Source organism: Sphaerodactylus townsendi, linkage group LG02 (assembly GCF_021028975.2).
Source record: "Sphaerodactylus townsendi isolate TG3544 linkage group LG02, MPM_Stown_v2.3, whole genome shotgun sequence".
Taxonomy (NCBI): Eukaryota; Metazoa; Chordata; class Lepidosauria; order Squamata; family Sphaerodactylidae; genus Sphaerodactylus; species Sphaerodactylus townsendi.
In genome coordinates this window covers 67,542,877-67,562,429 of record NC_059426.1, presented here as the reverse complement: position 1 = coordinate 67,562,429, position 19,553 = coordinate 67,542,877, and the positions used below count along the sequence as shown (strand labels likewise).

Here is a 19,553-nt window from a genome sequence, read left to right as displayed (position 1 = left end):
GTTTGCTCAAGGAGGCTCCCCGCCTCCGATGCCTGGCACGACCCTCCGGAGATACCCTCAACGACTTAGAGGTAATTGATGGCCATAAGCATTAAGTGAAATTGACGCCTATCCTGGACTCTCGCTTTAAGCACGCAAACGCCTTGTAATATTTGGTTTCCTGGGTGGGGTATTCCGCTGGTTATAACTTCAATGGGTGTATTCAGAAAATATTTACGCTCCCTTCCTTATTTCCCTGCTTTCCATCGCATCTTCCCACACACACACAAACCAGGGGAGAAGTGTTTCTTAGGGGAAGCAGGAGTGTAAGAGGTTTCAATGGTGTTGATTCTCAGCACAGCCGCTTGGCCTTGAGTAGATTCCAGGGCTCGGGCGATGGGCCAGAATCGGCTGCGATTGCTCTGGCAGAGGCCTTATCTCACAGAGAGAGATGAGCATGCCGTTCCCATGAGAATGGGATGGGGAACACCGGGAGGGGGATGGGACGGAGAAAGTTATAACCTGTGGGTCTGGCAGGAAGACTTCATTCCTGCCACGCCGTGTACGTGAGCTTTCTAAGATGTCTGAATAAACGGTCTTTCAACCAACAAAGCCTTTTATTTCTGCTCTATGGAATTCCTTACAGTAAACAGGTTAAAGATGCAATTTAAAGCCATTTGGAGCCCACTTTCTAGGGAGTGGGTCTTTTGAGTATACATACTTTGGGTGGCATTGTTAGTATAAGAACCAAGAGTGTAAGTCTGGATCTAGAACATCCTTGATTCAAATCTCACACATCAGCCCATAGATTTATGAGGTGTCTGCAAAGCAAACAAAAATACTCCATCTATGAGATTAAGTATATGCATTGAGCTTCCAGAAAGAAAACAACAGAGGGGACACCATAGCAGTAGGAAAGATAAGGTAGAAACAGGCTCTCCATCAGACATCAGCTACTTATTTTGAGCTACAACATTTTTTTAAAAAAGGAAAGGGGGCCATTACTCTCAACAGCTCTATTTTGTTGTGAATGTGTTCCTGTACAAATATGGGTAAAATGGCTCTCACAATTGCTGCCATGGGGGAAAGATGTCCTTGGGGCACATTTGAGAAATGGTGGGCTGTGAGTAACACTGACCGGCAGCTCAGCAGAAATGAAACGGAAATGAGGTAAGACAAGAAAATGGGCAGCGCGCGGGAAAAACAGGTGGCAGGAGAGGTAAACAAGGCATTTGGCACCCATGCTGTTCACTTGGGAGCGGGTTCGACCCGGGTTCAGGGAAAAAGATCACTAGTTTCACAATTTTTGAAAAACCTGGGTTGAGGGAAATGTTACAAGCCAATCCCGCTTTGAGAAAGGAACCTGTGTGAAGTACTTCCGCAAACCAGGATATTTCCCTTTGTCCACCCGTTATATTTCTACTGTGCAGAATCCACCTCTGAGGAGGAATCTTCAAAGACTTGAAAAGAGCTGGATTGGTTTTTTTATAAGGCTAACTGGCTTATCTCTAAAAGCTTCTGCCAGAGGCTACGGTAAAAGAAATCTCAATTAGAGAGGGGAATCCTTCATTAGGGTTCCAGGGCTGCTAGATAACTTCTACATCCCTGAGGCAGAAAAGAGACAACTTTGAAGTCTGCATTGCCATAACCTCTATTAAGATCATCATGATTCCTGACGTGGTGAAATGGTTTAAACTCTCAAAAAGTGCTATATGAATATTATGAAGAATTATTATCACATGGCCTTTTTCATATGTATGAACCAGGGATTGAAATATACATTCAGGAAAGGAGTGCACTATTTGCATTAACGTAATGAAATTTAGATAGTCTTTGTCTAGGGCAGGAGTCATATTGCCTTTGGCCACTCCTCCCATCCTGCGCTAGCTTTCTGCACTCAACATTTTATTGAAATGCACATAGAGGGGGAGAGGACACAAGCGTGCTACTAACCCATTAGCCAACACTTAAGTTACTATATTGTTGAAGGCTTTCACGGCCAGATTCAACTGGTTGTTGTGGGTTTTCTGAGCTGTGTGGTTGTGGTCTGGTAGAACTTGTTCCTAACGTTTCGCCTGGATCTTCAGAGGTGTATTACAGAAGGAACTGTTACACACACAGTCTTCCCTCTGTGATACACCTCTGAAGATGCCAGCCACAGATGCAGGTGAAATGTTAGGAACAAGATCTACGTGTGACCACAGCCACACAGCCCGGAAAACCCACAACAACCAACTTAAGTTAATCTCTCTCTTTGTCCCTTCTCGGATCCCAAAGTCTTGCCCTTTGTCTCAGCAGCTCAGATCCATTAACATACCCTGAGGACCCATTTTCAGTATAAAGACCCCCTCTCCCGAAACTCAGAGTCCAGTAATTCTAGCTCAGTTGCTCTGTGTGCCATCTGCTTTCTCCCTCACCTTCTGGAAGCTCAGTGCAGGCACTTGGACTCTGCTTTTCCAGACTCCTTCAGGAACAAGTCATATCACCCTTCCACCACAAATTCCTCTGCTTTTCCATACCTATTCACTCAATTCTATATACGTCTGAGGACTGTGTGTGTGCTCTGCTGCTTTGATTATTGTGTGCTTATATTGTTGTTATTTTTCTTTTAATACAACTTGTTAAACTTTTACAAAGTACCCCTGTGGATTTCTTGCGAAAGCAACTCTTTGTAAAAGTTGGCAACCAAAATTCTGAGCTTGCCCACCTCTTGTTAAGCCAGGTCTGCCCTTCACTAATTTCCCCACACTAAAAAAGGGCAGACCTCAGCATTTTGGGTAACACCCTGTGATCATTCAGCAAAAACTGGAAGTGATGTTATGTACTGACTTGCCACTGGCATGCCCTCCCCTTATTTTTCTCCCACAGGCCTTTGAAGTGTGGCAGACAACAGAGGGGATGCTTAGGAGGTCTCCTGCCATAGCAGCAGCACTAGCACCTCTAGTGTACACTTCCTAAACTCATAGACTCAATGTTGATAAGCTGGTGATATGGGGCAAAACCTGCACAGTTGTGCCCATTCCTCCTCTAATGTCACAGGCAGGGGCCCTGGGGTTCATCTGTATGCAGGTTTTTGTCTTTATCTAAGTACATTACCAGATTTTGTGATTATCTGGGATCAGTTCAAAAGCTGGAGGGTTTTTTTTAAAGGTTTCTGGGAATTCAGGATTAAATTGGGGCCACCAAAATAACAAGCATCAGTTTAACTGACATTAAAATTAATTTTTACAAATAAATGTTAAACAAATTATGTGTACTAAAAATTGAATAGCCAAATCCAGAGTGCTTGGTTATATTACTGACAGAAGCAGGGGCTTCTGCTTCTAACAGAGATGTTCAGAAGAGGTTTGCCATTGCCCCCCTCCGTGTGCCCTCACTACAGTTACAAGACTCATATTACAACACTGGGGAGGTAAAATCCCACCTCTGGTATATCAGTGGATTCAGTACTTTAGAACTCTTATCAGTATTTGAACTCACAGCATATTGATGGCAATTGCACATGGATTTATTTTTAAATATTTGGAAACTGTTTATAGAAACATATGTGTAGATCTGCCAGCACTGTTATATTTTAGTCTTTATGTGCATCTTTTTTTTCCTGATTTTTTTCTCTGTGCTTTTTTTCATTTTGTTTTTGAAGAAAATAAAAAAAAGAGTGTGGGGCAGGGGTGGACCTGGATCTTCCAGATTCTGGACTGACAGTCCCACCACTATGCCACACTAACTATGACTTAGGAAGTTGATGGAACTGTTCATAAAATGAATCATGTCTGTCAAAATATTTTAAAAGCCACACATTGCCCATTTATGCATTTGTGGCCTGCCCCATAGTGAGCATATATTCCCTTCAGGTCAGATTCTTGTTTGAGCACATGATTCCTGTTGGTTATCTCTCTGGGGAGAGACACCTTGGCGTTACAGCAGAGTGCGCTGAGGCATAAACACAGCGGAGCATCCCCAAGCACGAGCGTGTGTGTGTAGGCATAAAGAAAAGATGGAGTCATTTGTAGTTTCTAAACTAGTATGAGAAGTATTTATTGGTGAACTCCATTAAGGATAGAAAAGTGGAGCGATAGGTCTTCCATTCTAATCTATCTGGCTAGATAGAGATGGATGCAGTCAGCATCCTCTCTGCACACGTGGTGCAGCATAGAAGGAGCAATGGAGAGAAGAGAAGGAAGGAAGGAAGGAAGGAAGGAAGGAAGGAAGGAAGGAAGGAAGGAAGGAAGGAAGGAAGGAAGGAAGGAAGGAAGTCCCTGAAAATAGCAATCTACACATCAAAGGGATAGCGTCAGTATGATAGAGAAAAGGTGTCAATACCTATGACCGTCTCTACCTATTGGACTTAATGGTAAAACCCCCTCTGTGTTTGAGGCAGGAAATAGCGACAAGTCCTCCTCTTCTAACAATTTCCACCCGCCTCACCACACCACAGATCAGAGAAGCCCTGTAGTTTGCAAAAGGGGCAAAGTGTGACTTTTCCCCTGCCTGTACAGGGAATTCAAATTCAAAACCTTTATAGGCATTTAAAAAGGTTCCAATGAATGAAAATATTAATAGACTAAAATCAGGTCAATAAAAATCAAGGGTTTAGGGATTAAGAGAGTGATAACATTACATTCAGAGCATCTCATTGCTTGCTGCAAGAACTTAGCAATTGATTCTATTACATTCATAACCTGGAATTCATAAGAAGAATGTATTGAGCTCATTAGAGTGCCATTACTTTCTCGCAAGCAACAGGGTTACAAGCTTGGACTGGATCACTTGGTATAATGAGCAATGCAGGAAAACATGTGCCACCAATTTTATATGGTGCTGGCTGCATGGGCATAACCTACTTGCGAGTAGAATTTTCCGGGATCTCCCATATAATATTGCCAAGGGTAGCACGTTTAGTCTCGCTTGTGTATATGCCCTGCATTGTTGTAGATTAGTCAGGTGGTAAAAATAGGTCATGCAAGTGACTACTTTGTGATATCCCTAAGCTCCAGGAGGAAGTATTTCTAGCTTGACTGCTAAGTTCTTGAAGCTAAATGACTAATAATCTGCGTTAAATTGTATCAAACACCATTTTTTCCCCAAAAGGCAATATAGGGAGTCTAGTGAGAATCCTATCGATTTGATTTTGTTTTTAATACATCTAAGCTACACCAATGATTGATAACTGACTACAGTAAGGCTACAAATCTGACTACATTCAGATTTGTAGAGCAGCCTAAGCCAAATATTAATCATTAGCAGCCATTCTTTTGTTACTAAGAGTGTTTGATTTGTTTCCAGACACAGAGGTACATAGGTGACACATTTTGGAACACCAAGAATTTTGCAAAGAAAACATTATTGCAGTCTTTCAACAACCTGGTTAAAGGCATTAATCTAGATGGGGATACCATAAAGTAGTTGCATACTTAATTTGGTGTTAACCTAATTTGGTGTTAACCTAAGGGCTGCAGGAACATACTGATTGCACTTAGTGTAGCAGAAGTGAGTAATTGCCAAAGCACTATTTGTAAGCGTTTTAATGGCAAATTCTCTATGGGTGGGCCAACTAGCATTGTGATAGAAGTGAATGCATAAATATTTAAACCACTTAACTTGTTCAATAGAGTTTTCCAGTTACGGGTCTTCATGATTTTGTAAAATCCACAATCTTTGACTTCTCAAAATTCAGTGTAAGGCTTTTATTCTCATAATACTTCAAAAATCAGAGCAACACGCATTTTAAGCCTATACATGAGTGTGAAAGTACCACAGCATTGTCTGCATATAAGAACAATGGAACGTGTTACAAATTGAGTCTTGGTCTGCGCCCATCTTGCATGCACTTGGACAGGGCAAGATCATTTATGAATAAATTAAACAAAAAAGAGCTAAGATACACCCTTGTTTCATCCCTTTGTTAATTGGGATTTTTGATGTTAAATTTCCCTGTAGGGTAAATTTGACTTGGCAGCTTGTGGAGGAATAGAGCTGTCTTATTAAATAAAGCAGCCTTTATTCAAGTGACTGTGGCTTGAATAAGATGATCCCATTGGGTTTTTTTTAAAGCAAAGTTTTTTTTCTTATTACTAATTAAGTTGCATCATTGCTGTTTCAGTTTAAAATATTCATCTGGAAGACTGTGCACTAGAATCTCTATTCTAATGGTGCATGGTTCAAAAATGAGCGTTCAGTACATAGAATTCATGATGAAACCAACCCTTTACATTTTACCTCAGCGAACACTTTTGTGTCTCTGATTGAGCCGCATGCGGCTCTTCTGGCCTTGCACTGTGGCTCCACGAGCTGAGCCGCCGGCCCCATCCTTGCCTGTCCTGCAGGCAGCAGGGCGGGCACACCAACTGCCCACGGTTGGCTGGGCCAGACCATGGGCTTCCCCTCTCGCCCTCCCCATTGGAGCGGGGTGGGTGCTTTCCCGGCGGCCGGTGAGGCCAAGCCGCCGGCTTCATCCTTGCCCGCCCTGCAGGCAGCAGGGCGGGCGCATCCATGCGCTTCTCAGAATGAGCGGAGTAAAAGGTTAAAAAAACCCAATATATACAGTGTTATCTTTATTTCTGTCAAAATAATTTCTGTCAAAAATTATTTGCGGCTCCAAGTGTTTTCTTTTCCTGTGGAAAACGGGTCCAAATGGCTCTTTGAGTGTTAAAGGTTCCCTACCCCTGCTTTAAACTGAGTGCTGAATAGAAGAGGGAGGGAGGGAATGGCCATAAAAGGCAGGAGAGCTGTGATTGGTTTTTGGGAGCAGTGCCTGGGAGCAGTGGCATATTTACCTAGGGGACATGGGGTACCCTATGTCCCTGGGCACCCTCTAGTGGGAGGTGCAAAAATTTCAAGTTCATTTGTGTGTGTTTTATATTTTTTGGTGTTTTTTCAGTTTTTGGCCTGCAGAGGATGCAGCTTTTAGGCTAGCAGCACCAAAATTTCAGGAATTTTTCAGGAGACCCTCCTGATGATACCAACCATGTTAGGTGAGGTTGGGTTCAGGGAGTCCAAAGTTATGGACTCCCAAAAGGGGTGCCCCATCCAATGGGAGCTAATAGAAGATGGGGGCTACACCTTTGAGGATCCATAACTTTGGACCCCCTGAACCAAACTTCACCAAACCTGGGTGATATCACCAGGAGAGCCTCCTAAAAATACCCTGAAATTTTGGTGCTGTTAGCTTAACAATTGCACCCCTGACAGCAGGCACCCTCCAAATTTCCGCAGATTCTCCTTTTAAATCCACCCCCTTTGGCATGGACTTAAAGGGTAAATGTGAGGTCCCCAGTTTAAACATTGAAAGTGATGGTGTTTGGGGGTGGATTCCACTGGAGGTGTTTTGTGAGAGATGATGCTGACATTTGTTTGGTAAATGTTTTGCTGGGGGTGATTTGTGAGAGATTTACATGCTTAATACCCACTTGCACTGGCTTGGAGTTGTTTCTCAGGCTAACAACCTACCTCATAGAGTTGGTGTGAGGACAAAATTAGGAAAGAGAGTTGGTGGGGAGAGTGCCATGTATGTTTTGTTGGGGGTGATTTGTGAGAAATTTACATGCTTAATACCCACTTGCACTGGCTTGGAGCTGTTTCTCAGACTAATAACCTACCTGTTGGGGTCTGTACCCCCACTGTATCTGACAGTGAGGATGATGGCCTGTCATGCTGGTCTTTTGACTCCAACAGAGGTGAGACCCTTGAAGCCGGACCTGGCAGCAGTGACTCATTGGCAAATGAGGAACCAGCTACGGCCACACTGGCCTCTGACGGCCTTACAGAGCCTGGGCCAGCACAGGAAACATCCCCAGAACAGTTCCAGAGCTCACCTCCAGCCCCCTCCCCCCCAACTTGCAATCCTCCTGGTTCCCCTATCCTGCTAGAGCAGCGCTGGAAATGGCTGCGGCAGGACCTGACAGAGCGACGGCGATCAGCCAGACTGGCTGCTCGCAAACTGTGAGTTCTCACAGACTTGGTTCCCTGAAGCATGGCAATTAGTCCCACCTGGATAAAAGGGCTGATTGCTGCTTCATGCCTTTGCAGGCAATAACAGCTTGGGCTGCCTGCTCTAAACCTTGTGTTAACCCTGACTTTGTGGACCTTGCTGAATCTTGTGTTAAACCTGATGTTGTGGACCTTGCTGAACCTTGTGTTCAACTTGACTTTGTGGACTTTGTTGAACCTTGTGTTACACCTGTATGGACTTTGCTGAACTGGTTCTGGGGAACTTTGTGTGACCTTTGCTGCACCAACGGAGCGGTGAGCTTCTGAGTCTTTGTATCAGTAAAGCTGTGAGTGTTCCCTACACTTTGCCTCGTACCTCCTTTGTGGCCAGCCCGTGACACTACCTCATAGGGTTGGTGTGAGGACAAAATTAGGAAAGAGAATTGGTGGGGAGAGAGCCATGTATGTTTTGCTGGGGGTGGGAGGTGTTTTGTGAGCTGGTGCAAAAAATAATTGTTTGGTCGTGGTGGGGGAGGGGGGCCGCTCACACCGGGGGCCCCCCACCAAACTCAGGTTTTGTCCCCAGGCTCCAGTTTGCCTAGATACGCCTCTGCCTGGGAGAAAAAGAGAGATAGAGATTCTAAAAGGGAGTAGAGACAGAGAATTAGAGTTCTGTGTGTGGAGAGCTGAGACTGAGAGTAGGTGCTGAACACAGAGAGTAGAGCTCTGTGTGGAAAAGAGTTCTGTCAGAGATGGACAGATCTGTGTGAGAGCACAAGATCAGTGTCATATCTGTGTGAGAGGAATTTTGGCTGTGAAGTTTTTTACTGGGAGAGAAGTCAGAGTTAGAGTGTTAAATCTCTCTCTGAGGAAAAATCTGTCAATAAAGAAGCTGTACGAGGGTGACAGTAGTTTCATTATAAGAGTGAAAAGGGTCAGAATGACTTTATGCTGACTGGAAGTTATATAAAGTAGTTGGTGCCTCAGATTTTATTTTAACTTTTGAAAATAATTTGTTTGGAACCTTGAAGTTACCTACAAGTTACAAATAAAATCTTATTTTGGTTCAATTACATATTGGAACTCCCAACTGCTTTTCCTTAGTATCACAAATGCCATCCGTTTGCCTTACCTGTCGTACACACTACCAAGAAAAGGATAAAATAAAAGGGGAAATAAAATAGTTTTTTGAATTTATTCCTGGTGGCAGTCTACAAAATTAAAGATACAGAGAGAGGGGTGCATCAGACCGCCCAACACGCAAATGACTGTGGTAGCTACCGCAAGAACAAAGTCAATAAAAGGCAAGTGAATCCATTAGAGGGCACCCTACACAGGTAAGCAAGGGAAGGATATATAGGTAAGCAAGGACAGGATCCTTGCACCAACTCTTTCCATATCTTAAAGAAAAGAGAGAGGAGTGCAAAGCATCCAAACATCCATAACGGCAGATTTCCCCAGATTCTCCTTTTAAATCCACCCCCTTCGGCATGGATTTAAAGGGAGAAGCTGAGGTCCCCAGTTTAAACATTGAAAGTGATGCTGTTTCAGGGTGGGAGATAATACACCCCAAAACAGCATCACTTTCAATGTTGTTTTAACTGGGGACTCCAGATTTTCCCTTTAAGGTGGATTTAAAAGGAGAATATGGGCTCCGTAGTTTAAACACAGTTGAAAGTGATGCTGTTTGGGGGTGGATTCCAGCATTACAGCAGAGGGGGGACTCAGATTTTGCACCGGGCTCCATTTTCCCTAGCTACACCTCTGGCCGGAGGGGAGGGCAGAAAGGACTGCCGGCTGGGAGCCCAGCTGGTGGGGGGTGTGGGGCAGAGGAGTCTGCTGTCCCCAGCCTTGGAGAGCTGCTTTTATAAGCTCTGAGGCCAGGGGCAGGGCTTGGGGAGGCGTGGCCATGCCCACAGGGGTAGGTTGGGCGGGGCTCCACGCCCAAACCTACCCCATAAAAAATCTATACCTACGTCACTGCCTTGGACCAGTAATACATACTCAGCCTAACCTATTTTACAGGGCTGTTGTAGAGTTAAAATGAAGTGGGTGGGGAGGGGAGATGTAAGATGCACCTGGTCTCCGTTTGGTTGAAAAGTGGGCTATAAACAATTAAACAAAATATATCCCTGCAGTCAGTTCCTGACTACACAGCATTATCTTTGTACAACTTTTGTATTTAACTTCATGGAGGAAATGTGGTAAAGGAGCTTGTCAAACTGCTGCTTACAAAGCCTCACTTAGGCACCCGCAAAGCCCTTGTGGTAGTTTGTAGCAGCAAAAAGCCAAAGAATGCTGTCTTAAGTATCTGAAAGGTTGCCTAGGGTTCAGCTGTGGTGAGCTCACTCTTCCCCTCACCCTCAGTCTTCAAGCAGCAGCTGGATGAGGAACACTTGTCAGGGATGCTTTAGGCCAGTGGGGGTGAATCTATGGGGGTGAATCTATGGTGGCACTCAGAGCCCTCTCTGTGGGCACGCATAGAGTCGCCTCCCCTGCCCCCCACATACATCTAGGCTGGCCTGGACCGCTGGGCTCGATTATTAGCATTAAATCTAAAACCTAGTTTTGGGGAAGCAGTGTAGGTAACCCTGTTAAGCGCTGTTAAACTCCACTGATTTTCATGCAAAGAACTAAAGTGTGATCCTTTACCTGGGAGTAAGCTCAGTTGCTGGCAATGGGGTTTGCTTCTGAGTAAACCCTCCTAGGGTTGTGATTCACCCGTTGGAAGAGTTGCATGGTTGCTTCAAAGCAAAGCCACCGACTACCACCAAGCTTACTCCCGAGTAACGCATGCCTCGGAGCCAACCGTTTTTTCTAAACTAAAGCCTCAGTATTCAGGTTAAATTGCCATGTTGGCACTTTGCAATAAATAAGTGGGTTTTGGGTTGCAATTTGGGCACTCGGTCTCGAAAAGGTTAGCTATCACTGCTTTAGGCTGATCCTGCATTGAGCAGGGGGTTGGACTAGATGACCTGTACAGTCATGTGAAGATAAGGTAGGCACGTGGAACTCACTAACATCCAACTCAATGATTCTATGACTCCATGTGTCATAAAGGCCATTCACTGGTTTTTCTGTGGCATGAGCTTTGGTAGGGAAGCAGCTGCTTCATCTGACCCTTAAAGAGAAACATGAATCTGAAGCAGGTTTTTGTCTGGCAAAGCAGAGCTGACCACGAGCATGAAGCTTGGCATTCCATTTGCATGCCAGATGAGTTAGCAAACTAGTCAGTATTAACAAAAACTCAAGAGAGAAGATAGGAGCATTAAAGGTTGGGTGATTTTAATGCCTTAAAGCTGGGGAGTACAAACCTAGGCAATTCCAGCCTCCAGCAGCAACACAAGAGCCTGCCTGAACTCTGCCTCAGCCCTGGGTCCAGAGGTGGGATCCAGCAGGTTCTCACAGGTTCCCGAGAGTAGGTTACTAATTATTTGTGTGTGCCGAGAGGGGGTTACTAATTGGTGATTTTGCCACGTTATTTTTGCCTTAATTACGCCCCTCCTCTCAGCAGTAGCACGCAGAACTAGTCTAGCAGGAGGTGCACCGGCGTGCGTGGCAGCCTGCGCCTGCGTGCATTTGTTTCCCGCCCAAGGACTGGCGCAGCGGCTGCGTCCTTGCCACAGCCCTGCCCAGGAATGCCCCGCCCCCAGGGTGCCCGGCCACCCCCCGTCATGCCCCGCCCAGCCCCATTGGCACTACGCCGCAGTTTGAATCCCACCACCATGGGAAACTGTTACTAAAAATTTTTGATCCCACCACTGCCTGGGTCTCTCACTGGCTAACCCCATCAAAAGTGACTACTTTGTTATTTGCATTCTTCGTTGCAATTGACAAATATTAAATAAGAATAAGGAGAAGGAAAATGTTGTCTTTTTTTAATAGTCCCAAATGTTAGTTCCACATGCCTACCTTATCCTCACCTGATTGTAAAACAGTTGTTTATTCTTAAGTTTGTATCAGCCAATTATCTCACTGCTCTACTGATCAGCATGTAACAAATTCTGAGTAGCTTTGCTATGGCCAGAACAGCAGCAGCATCATGGACTGATTCACATGTTTAAACACGTAAAGGAGGGAAAGATTAAAAGGGTCTGTATACCATCTTAACCATGCACACTATTTGTTTATTTGTTTGTTTGACTTATATACCGCTATCCCCACAAAGGAGTTCAAACCAGTGAACAACCGTAAATATATAATTAAAACTATGTATAAAACAATTTCTACAATGGCAAACTTCTAAATACATTCTGACAAAGATTGGGACAATAGCATTGCTATCATGGAATGCATAACATGGGAACACCATGAGGAGGTCTGTGAAGTCAAAGGCTCAAACAGAGAGGGGTGGAGGTAGATTGGGCCTAGCGGCCACTGTATGAATAGCCAAGTGTTATGCTAGTGTGTTGTGGAGCAATGGGGAACCATTCCTTTACTACAGGAAGAGGACTCAGCCAGGTAAATGGGACCGCTTCCACACACTGGAGTTACTCCAGATTTTCTTGGGAGTTGTTCCACAAGTATTGGAATGGATTTGGGCAGGGTTCTTCAGCACATCTCCCCTCCCCCTTTGTCCTTTTTTACAGTTGTAGAGTCAGTTTATTTTCTTCTGCAAGTCTGTTAAATAATGAGAATTTTCATGGAAGGATGCTATCCTCACCAGCGTCATTATCGATGGTGTTAGAGCATTCCCCCCCTTTAATAAGCTTTCATTTCATTTTCATTTCACTTAGCTTTCATTTACACAAAAAGTGGATCTCTATTCCCTTCCCTCTCTGAGAAATAAGGAAAAAGACATATCTCAGTGAGAGAAAAAGCTAGAGACTTACTTAAAAAAAAGAAAGCTGGAAATTCAGAGAACCTGTTTAAACTATTATTGTTATACTGCAGTGTTATATTGCAATTTTAGGGTCATTTAAAAAAGAAGAATTTAAATCATGCATTACAGGTGGAGAGGGAGTGGTTTAATGATGGAAGTCCAGTCATTGGAAACTGGACGGGAGTGGCTAAGACAAAGGAAACCAATAGAGATATTATACACTAGAAAAAAGTCAATTCAGAACCAGCTTCCAAAAAAAAACCCCACTTTAAAGAGCCAGGGAAAAACCAAGTGGATAAAGAAAAAAAACCCAAAGAGAACATTAAAGGTACAAAAATGCACATGGAAATCGGAATAAATTGAAGTATATGGGACTAGAACTGATGAAAAAACCCACGTGGAAAGGCCCTGAGTCTGAGATTGTCCTGTATTTATGAGTGTTAATATAGAACCATAACCTTCAGCCCAAGACATAAAGCTTTTGCCATTCAGCGGTCTCAAAATAAAGAAACTTTCCCCTTTCTTTACAGCCTGAAAGTTTAAACATATGAAGGCACCACACACTGAGACAAAGGATCAGCCTAGTACTGACAACTTTGATTGGCATGGTCCAGGTCCAAACACTTGACTGCTGAGATCCAAGCCAGTCTTGCTGGGAACTGGACTTTGCATGCAAATTATATTCTATCTATGTAAAGCAGTGTCTCCTCATTTTTTCAAGGTGGTGCCCTCTTTTCAAGGTGGTGCCCTCTTTAGTCATATGGAATTGTGCAGAATTTGAATGTAGGTCCTTGTGCATCGTACCAAGAATATTGTGTCTAGACTAATAAGCTGCTTGCAACTAGAATCACAGATTGATCTCCTAACTGGCTGGTAGCTATATATATTTTCTCTGGAAACAAACACTACATCTTAGATGTTTCCTGGCTGCTTTTGATCCTCTACAATGAGGCTTGTGCACTGATATTCTACTGAACAGTCTCTGAGAAGCATGACTTGCTCTTATTCCAGACATTTACTCCTCATAGGGTGGGAATTAGTATTGAGAGAATGGTACAGTATGGAATCTTATCTGAAACAACTTAGCCAGTAGAGAGAGTGGCCAGGACAGCATGTGGATGTGATATTTATGAACCTTGAGAGTTCTGCAAAGGGGCCACCGAGTCTCTTCATAGGCTCTCAGATAAGTGCTGAGACATATATGCCATTTACAACATTTTAAGGCTGGTAATAAAATGTTTCTTTTGCATTCTCCCTCACCCCCACCATTGGGTTTTGGGAATGTTTCCAAAACACTTTTTCTGTGTTGTATCTGGAAACATTTTTACAGCTTTTTCCCCGCTGAAATGTTTTCAAGCCAGCTTCCATCACAATGCGATCGTACTGAAACATTTTATTTTTCTGCCAAAGCCATGGGCTGTTTTCCATGCTCCCTGTGAGGTCACCAAACCTCAATTTTGGTGCTTTCTCTGCCATTCTTTTGGTCCCCCACCTCACAATTCCCCCCCCCTCTTAAAATTTATTATTTCTGATGTTTTTCTTTCCCAACATTTTTGGTATCAGCTACAGTGCATGTGTGGAAAAAACTGGCAACCAGGAAACACTTTGAGAAGGGAGGTGTGGACAACCTTTTGTTGTAAAAATTGGGATAGAAAACATCTTCAAAATGGCATTAGTGGTGTGTGTGGAAAAAGCCTAAATTCAAACATGCCTTTTTAAACGGCTTTTTAGACTTTCTTCTGCTGTTGGTATTAGGTGTGGAAAAGGTGTTTCCGTCAGGTTTTTGAACAGATTGATGGCCATGCAGGGTGGTTGATATCCATTCTAGCTTCCAGCACTGTACAATGGCGATGTGAATTTAATGAGCTAAGTAGCTGCTAGGCGGAGGGGTGGACTTGCAAGGCTCCCCACGCGAACAACCACCCAGAAGCACCTGTTAGAATTAGTTTGCTAAACCAAAGAGTTTTCCAGCTCAGCAATATTTGTATCAGTCCCAGGATATGATCTCTGCCTCCTGGGAGAATGGAGGCCAGGGCCATTCCCAAATCGCAGTTGTCATTTGGTTCCCTGCTAGAAACACAATCCTGAAATCTCCAGTTCGCTTGCAGAACACATGTAGGCTTCTCCCCTAGGCTAGGAGGCTGAAAGGATTGTTTGCAACATAGAACCTTCCCTGCTTCACCAAAAAAAGGGCTGCAAAGTCACAATCCTGACTTTTGCCTCAAAAATAGAAAATTTCCTAGAAACTGCTTCTTTTGTCTGCTAAAAGTGATGGAGGAACAATGCCTGATAGTACTTCTGCAGAAAATTACAGGAATGCTTTCTGAGTCTAGACTCACAAACCCCAACCTTAACCCTAAATCTGAGAACCAAGTTACTCATGAAGCTGAAGTTCTCTAGATGTGCTATTTGGCCCTAAAGCTTGTAGAGGGGATATGGATTTGTGCCACAATGTTGGGGAAGGTGGGGGGGTTAATTCTTCCACTGTTTCCCTGAATGAAAAACAACCAGGAGTGATTTGATTCCCAGAAAAGATGCAGGGGGGTGGGGGGGTTGCAGAATAATGTAGGCACACTAAAGATTCTTGTACTTTTCCCTGGCCAAAATTTAAAGAAGCCTAGGGCAGTGATAGCTAACCTTTTCGAGACCGAGTGCCCAAATTGCAACCCAAAACTCACTTATTTATCGCAAAGTGCCAACACTGCAATTTAACCTGAATACTGAGGTTTTAGTTTAGAAAAAACGGTTGACTCCAAGGCATGCGTTACTCAGGAGTAAGCTTGGTGGTAGAAGGTAGCTTTGCTTTGAAGCAACCGTGCAACTCTTCCAACAGGTGACTCACGACCCCAGGAGGGTTTACTCAGAAGCAAACCCGATTGCCAGCAACTGAGCTTACTCCCAGGTAAAGGATTGCGCTTTAGTTCTTCGCATGAAAATCAGTGGGGTTTAACAGCGCTTAACAGGGTTACCTACGCTGCTTCCCCAAAACTAGGTCTTAGGTTTAATATGAATAATCGAGCCCAGCGGCCCAGGCCAGTCTAGATGTGTGGCGGGGAGCACTCTGTTTGCGTGTGCCCACAGAGAGGGCTCTGAGTGCCACCTCCGACACCCATGCCATATGTTCGCCACCACTGGCCTAGGGGATCATTGTCAAATGGAGAAATGATGCTAGAAGAAAATTTAAATTCCCACATGATCCATATGACTTCCCCGATAAAAGGGCAGACTCCACCTTTGGAGCTCCTGTCACCAGACTCCCACATCATGTTTGGTTTGGCTACAAAACTGGGATACAGAGAAATGGGAAGTCTTGGCTCCATCCCATCAGAAAACTCTGCACTGTGCTTCCGCTTCCATCTTATCAGTGGGCCCATTTGAACCAAATCCACCACCACTGTTTCTCTGGTGAGGTCAGTGATAACTATAGCACTGGGACCCTTCATCTTCAGCCGTTTCCACCCAGTCCACATAATAAGCCTTTTCTAAACTTCTGGTCATGTTAACTCCATGCACGGTGATGGACAGGCAAATGATTCAGACGGTGGCCATAAAATGACCTATGTGGCAGGGTGTAGGCAGGGTGTGAAGCGTTTTAATTTCCTGAAAGGGCTCAGCTTTCAGATGCTCAGAATTGTTGTACTCACATGGGGTGCATGGTGGGTGGGGGCTGGGGAAGATATTCCTGTCTGATGCCCCTGGTCTGCCATGTTTTGAATTGGTGCTAAAACATACCCTTTGGAACCATCTCTTCCATACAATGCCGCACAAATTAAGCCTGCTGCTTCCAGCTTCTAGGAATCTAATCATCCAAGACTTGCAGTAGGTACAGTATCACAGTACCAGGAATTGAGTCTTCTTGTGAGTCTTGCACCCTAAATCCTGGACAAAGTGAGAGCAGACAGTGGCTGATACAGGGGTGGTAACAAGGCTGCCAAGAACCACCAGATGAAGATCCTCACGCTACTGAGGCACAATCCCAGTATCACATGACAACAAATCATAGTATTTCCCAGGGCACCCAGGGCCCTTAAGGGTAGCAGGGCTCCCAACAGCCCTGGGTAGTACTCTGCACATGATCGGATGTGCTTCATACCTGGCCACTGATGACAGCACAATTCAAGCAAAGCCCTGATATGGACACATTTTGTAATGCCCCCTCCCCAGCACAAGACTCACTAATTTTGTGAAAGCAAAATAAACTTTCCATGAGTCAAATACTTATGAGATAATGTCTCCTACACCTGCACTGTGCCTTTTCCTGTGACACAGAGCTACCTGGTGAGTGAGCAATTAACTATATTCAGAAAACTTTTAAAAGGAAAGGTGTTGAGACACAATCCTGCCTGCCAGTCAACCACCTGTGACCTGGAAGCTCACTCACTGAGTAGGGGAATGCACCCTATACATGGTCAGAGGCGTCCCACCATTATTTGACAGTTTCTAGGACTGTCCATTTACTTTGGAAACAAGGACCAATCCAGAAAAGAACCCTGACTCTTAAACACAATCAGATCTGAAGACCTGGGACCATGCCTGGGAAAAGCTGTGCTTCCTGTTCCCCTGAGGAACTTTATTGCTGACTGCTGATGCAAAGGCTGCTCTTCCAAGACCAGGCAGATTCTCAAGACAGGCGCACACATAGCCCACCACTGCACACAGCTGACCCTGTCACCCACATCTTCCATACCTTCGTCTGTGACCGTCACTGTAGCACTGGTGACAGCTTCGCCATGTTCATTCTTGGCTATGCAAGAGTAGACCCCACCATCCGACACTTCGGTGTTTCGGATCCAGAAGCTGCCATACTCCTCTTCCTCTTTTTCCTCCCCCTCCGTAGTGGGGGGAATGGGCACCTTCTCTTTGTACCAACTCAGATGCGGCTGGGGGTCGCCAGCCACTACCACCCTCAGCAGAATATTGTGGCCAATACTGACGCCTGTGTCCTTCAGCTCCTGCAGGAAGACCGGGGCGGAAGGGTCCCCCTGCTCAGCTGCGACTTTGGCTCTCTTAGGAGGGATGGCAGGGCTTGGGGGGGCTCTCCCCTCGCCCCGTCCTCTACCCACTGCATCTTCTGTGGCCCGGCTGAGGTTGTTCAGTCCCTGAGATTTCTTCATGCTTGGGGCCTGAGAACTCAGTAGCTGTTATGGAGTTTGTGGTTGCAGTTCTATCCCGCAGCAGCCCTTCATCTGGGTCTCTGCACTCCCATCAGCCACAGGGCCCAGCAAAGCCCTCCAGCAGCCGTCCCCCTTGCTTGATGTTCACCCTCTCTCTGTGTGACCCCCGGCTTCTGGGTACCTGCCAGGGGGCACTGACGTTGCTTCAGGTGCCTGCCCACCCAGCCAGACAAAGTCCCAGAAGGTCATTTCTCAACCAAGCAGGGGGTTATTTTTAGTCTTGGTCTCAGGTTGCACTCAGCCCATCCCAGCTCTTCAAGAGGGCCAGGCTGTTTGCTGATGGCTCAGCCTTCTGGGCGCACTCAGCAGTGGCTCCCCCAGCCTGTAGCTCTAAAAATCCTTCCTAGCTATTGGTGGGCTCAGCGTTCGTCATGCCACAAAGTTCCCCCATTTTCCTCTGCCTGGCATAACTGAGCCCCCAGCTCCCATGCGGTTCTTTCTCTTCCCACCCCCCTCCATAGCAGCTGCTGCCTGATTGTCACATTCCTTGACCAAGCTGAGTAGCACGGAACATATGACTGGGGCAGCAGCTTAGCTTGCCTAGCATAGCAAAGATAGACATGGGCGGGTGGTATTTTTCACATTAGCCTTGAGAGAACGGGGCCTCTCAGCTCTAGCCCAGCCTTCCGCATTCCTACAGAAGAGACATCATGGACACCTGAAATACCTGCTAGGAAAAAGATGTGCTCCCCACATAGGAAAAAAAAAATAGGGCATTCGTTTTTTTCCTTTGGGTTTTTTTAAATTCTTAATCTTCTCTATGATATGAATTAGATATGCATATGATATATATTGAATAGAGAGATAGAGGAGAAGGTAAGCTATTTCTTGGTTGGATGTGAAGATGGAGGTCAGAATATCTGTATGATATTGATTCAGCGTATTTCTTTTTTCCTCTTCTCCGTGTGCACTCTTCCTGAAGAATATATATATGCCCCCTCCCTTTAACAGAAGTTTAAAGTATGGAAATGGACGGATCTTTTCAAGGTTTAAAGGTATCTAACATTACCTAGTAAATATTATGCCATTAAGTCCCTACTAAATGGACAGGATATTTTTCTCTAAGCCAGCTGGCAAGCCTACTTACTTGTAGGTGGTTTTCCCTGGCTTGGATGCTTTTGGGAAGTGTTTTTTCCCTGCTTCCTGACAGCATCAAAGTGCTTCCATGCACCTGCCAACATTTCCCTGCCTTTCCTGCACTATTTCCTAAACTGCCTTTGCTGTGATGTTTGTGAATCAGACAGTCTGGATATTCTTGGTACTGCTGCCCTCATCAGTGCTATTTTCCTTGTTTCTGTGTCCAGGTGGGGAAAGGGGGGCAACATGGAAAAGAAAGAAAGAAAGAAAGAAAGAGGGAAGTTGTGGTGGAAACTATTGCTTTCTATGGCTAAAAGACATGTCTGGGGATTCCCTTTCAAATACACATCTGACTCTGGTTCAAGAAGTTTCTCGAGGGAAGCGAGGAAGGCAAAGATGGACAGACTAGGGATGAGAGGGAGCAGGGGAATCAATGGATGTAGGCAGTTCTGACAATGCAATTTGAGAACAGGAAAGTGGCAGGATCATAGGCACCATGCAAAGGATTGTGGGGAGGCCAAGGCTGCGTTACTACTTGCCGCGCATTTTGAGGAAGTCAGTTAAGCCAGAGG

General features: G+C 45.0%; 1 protein-coding gene across 2 annotated transcripts in view; it reads right to left on the bottom strand.

The window, feature by feature from the left end:
* The window catches only part of SPEG (striated muscle enriched protein kinase), a 148,130-nt gene extending 130,114 nt beyond the window's left edge, over positions 1-18,016 (bottom strand). For both annotated transcript variants that reach the window (XM_048485695.1, XM_048485696.1), the window contains exon 1: positions 17,418-18,016. In XM_048485695.1, the coding sequence (XP_048341652.1) occupies positions 17,418-17,844 (427 nt within the window). In that variant the 5' untranslated portion in view covers positions 17,845-18,016. The remainder of the gene's footprint in view (positions 1-17,417) is intronic.
* Between the last annotated feature and the right edge of the window lie 1,537 nt (positions 18,017-19,553).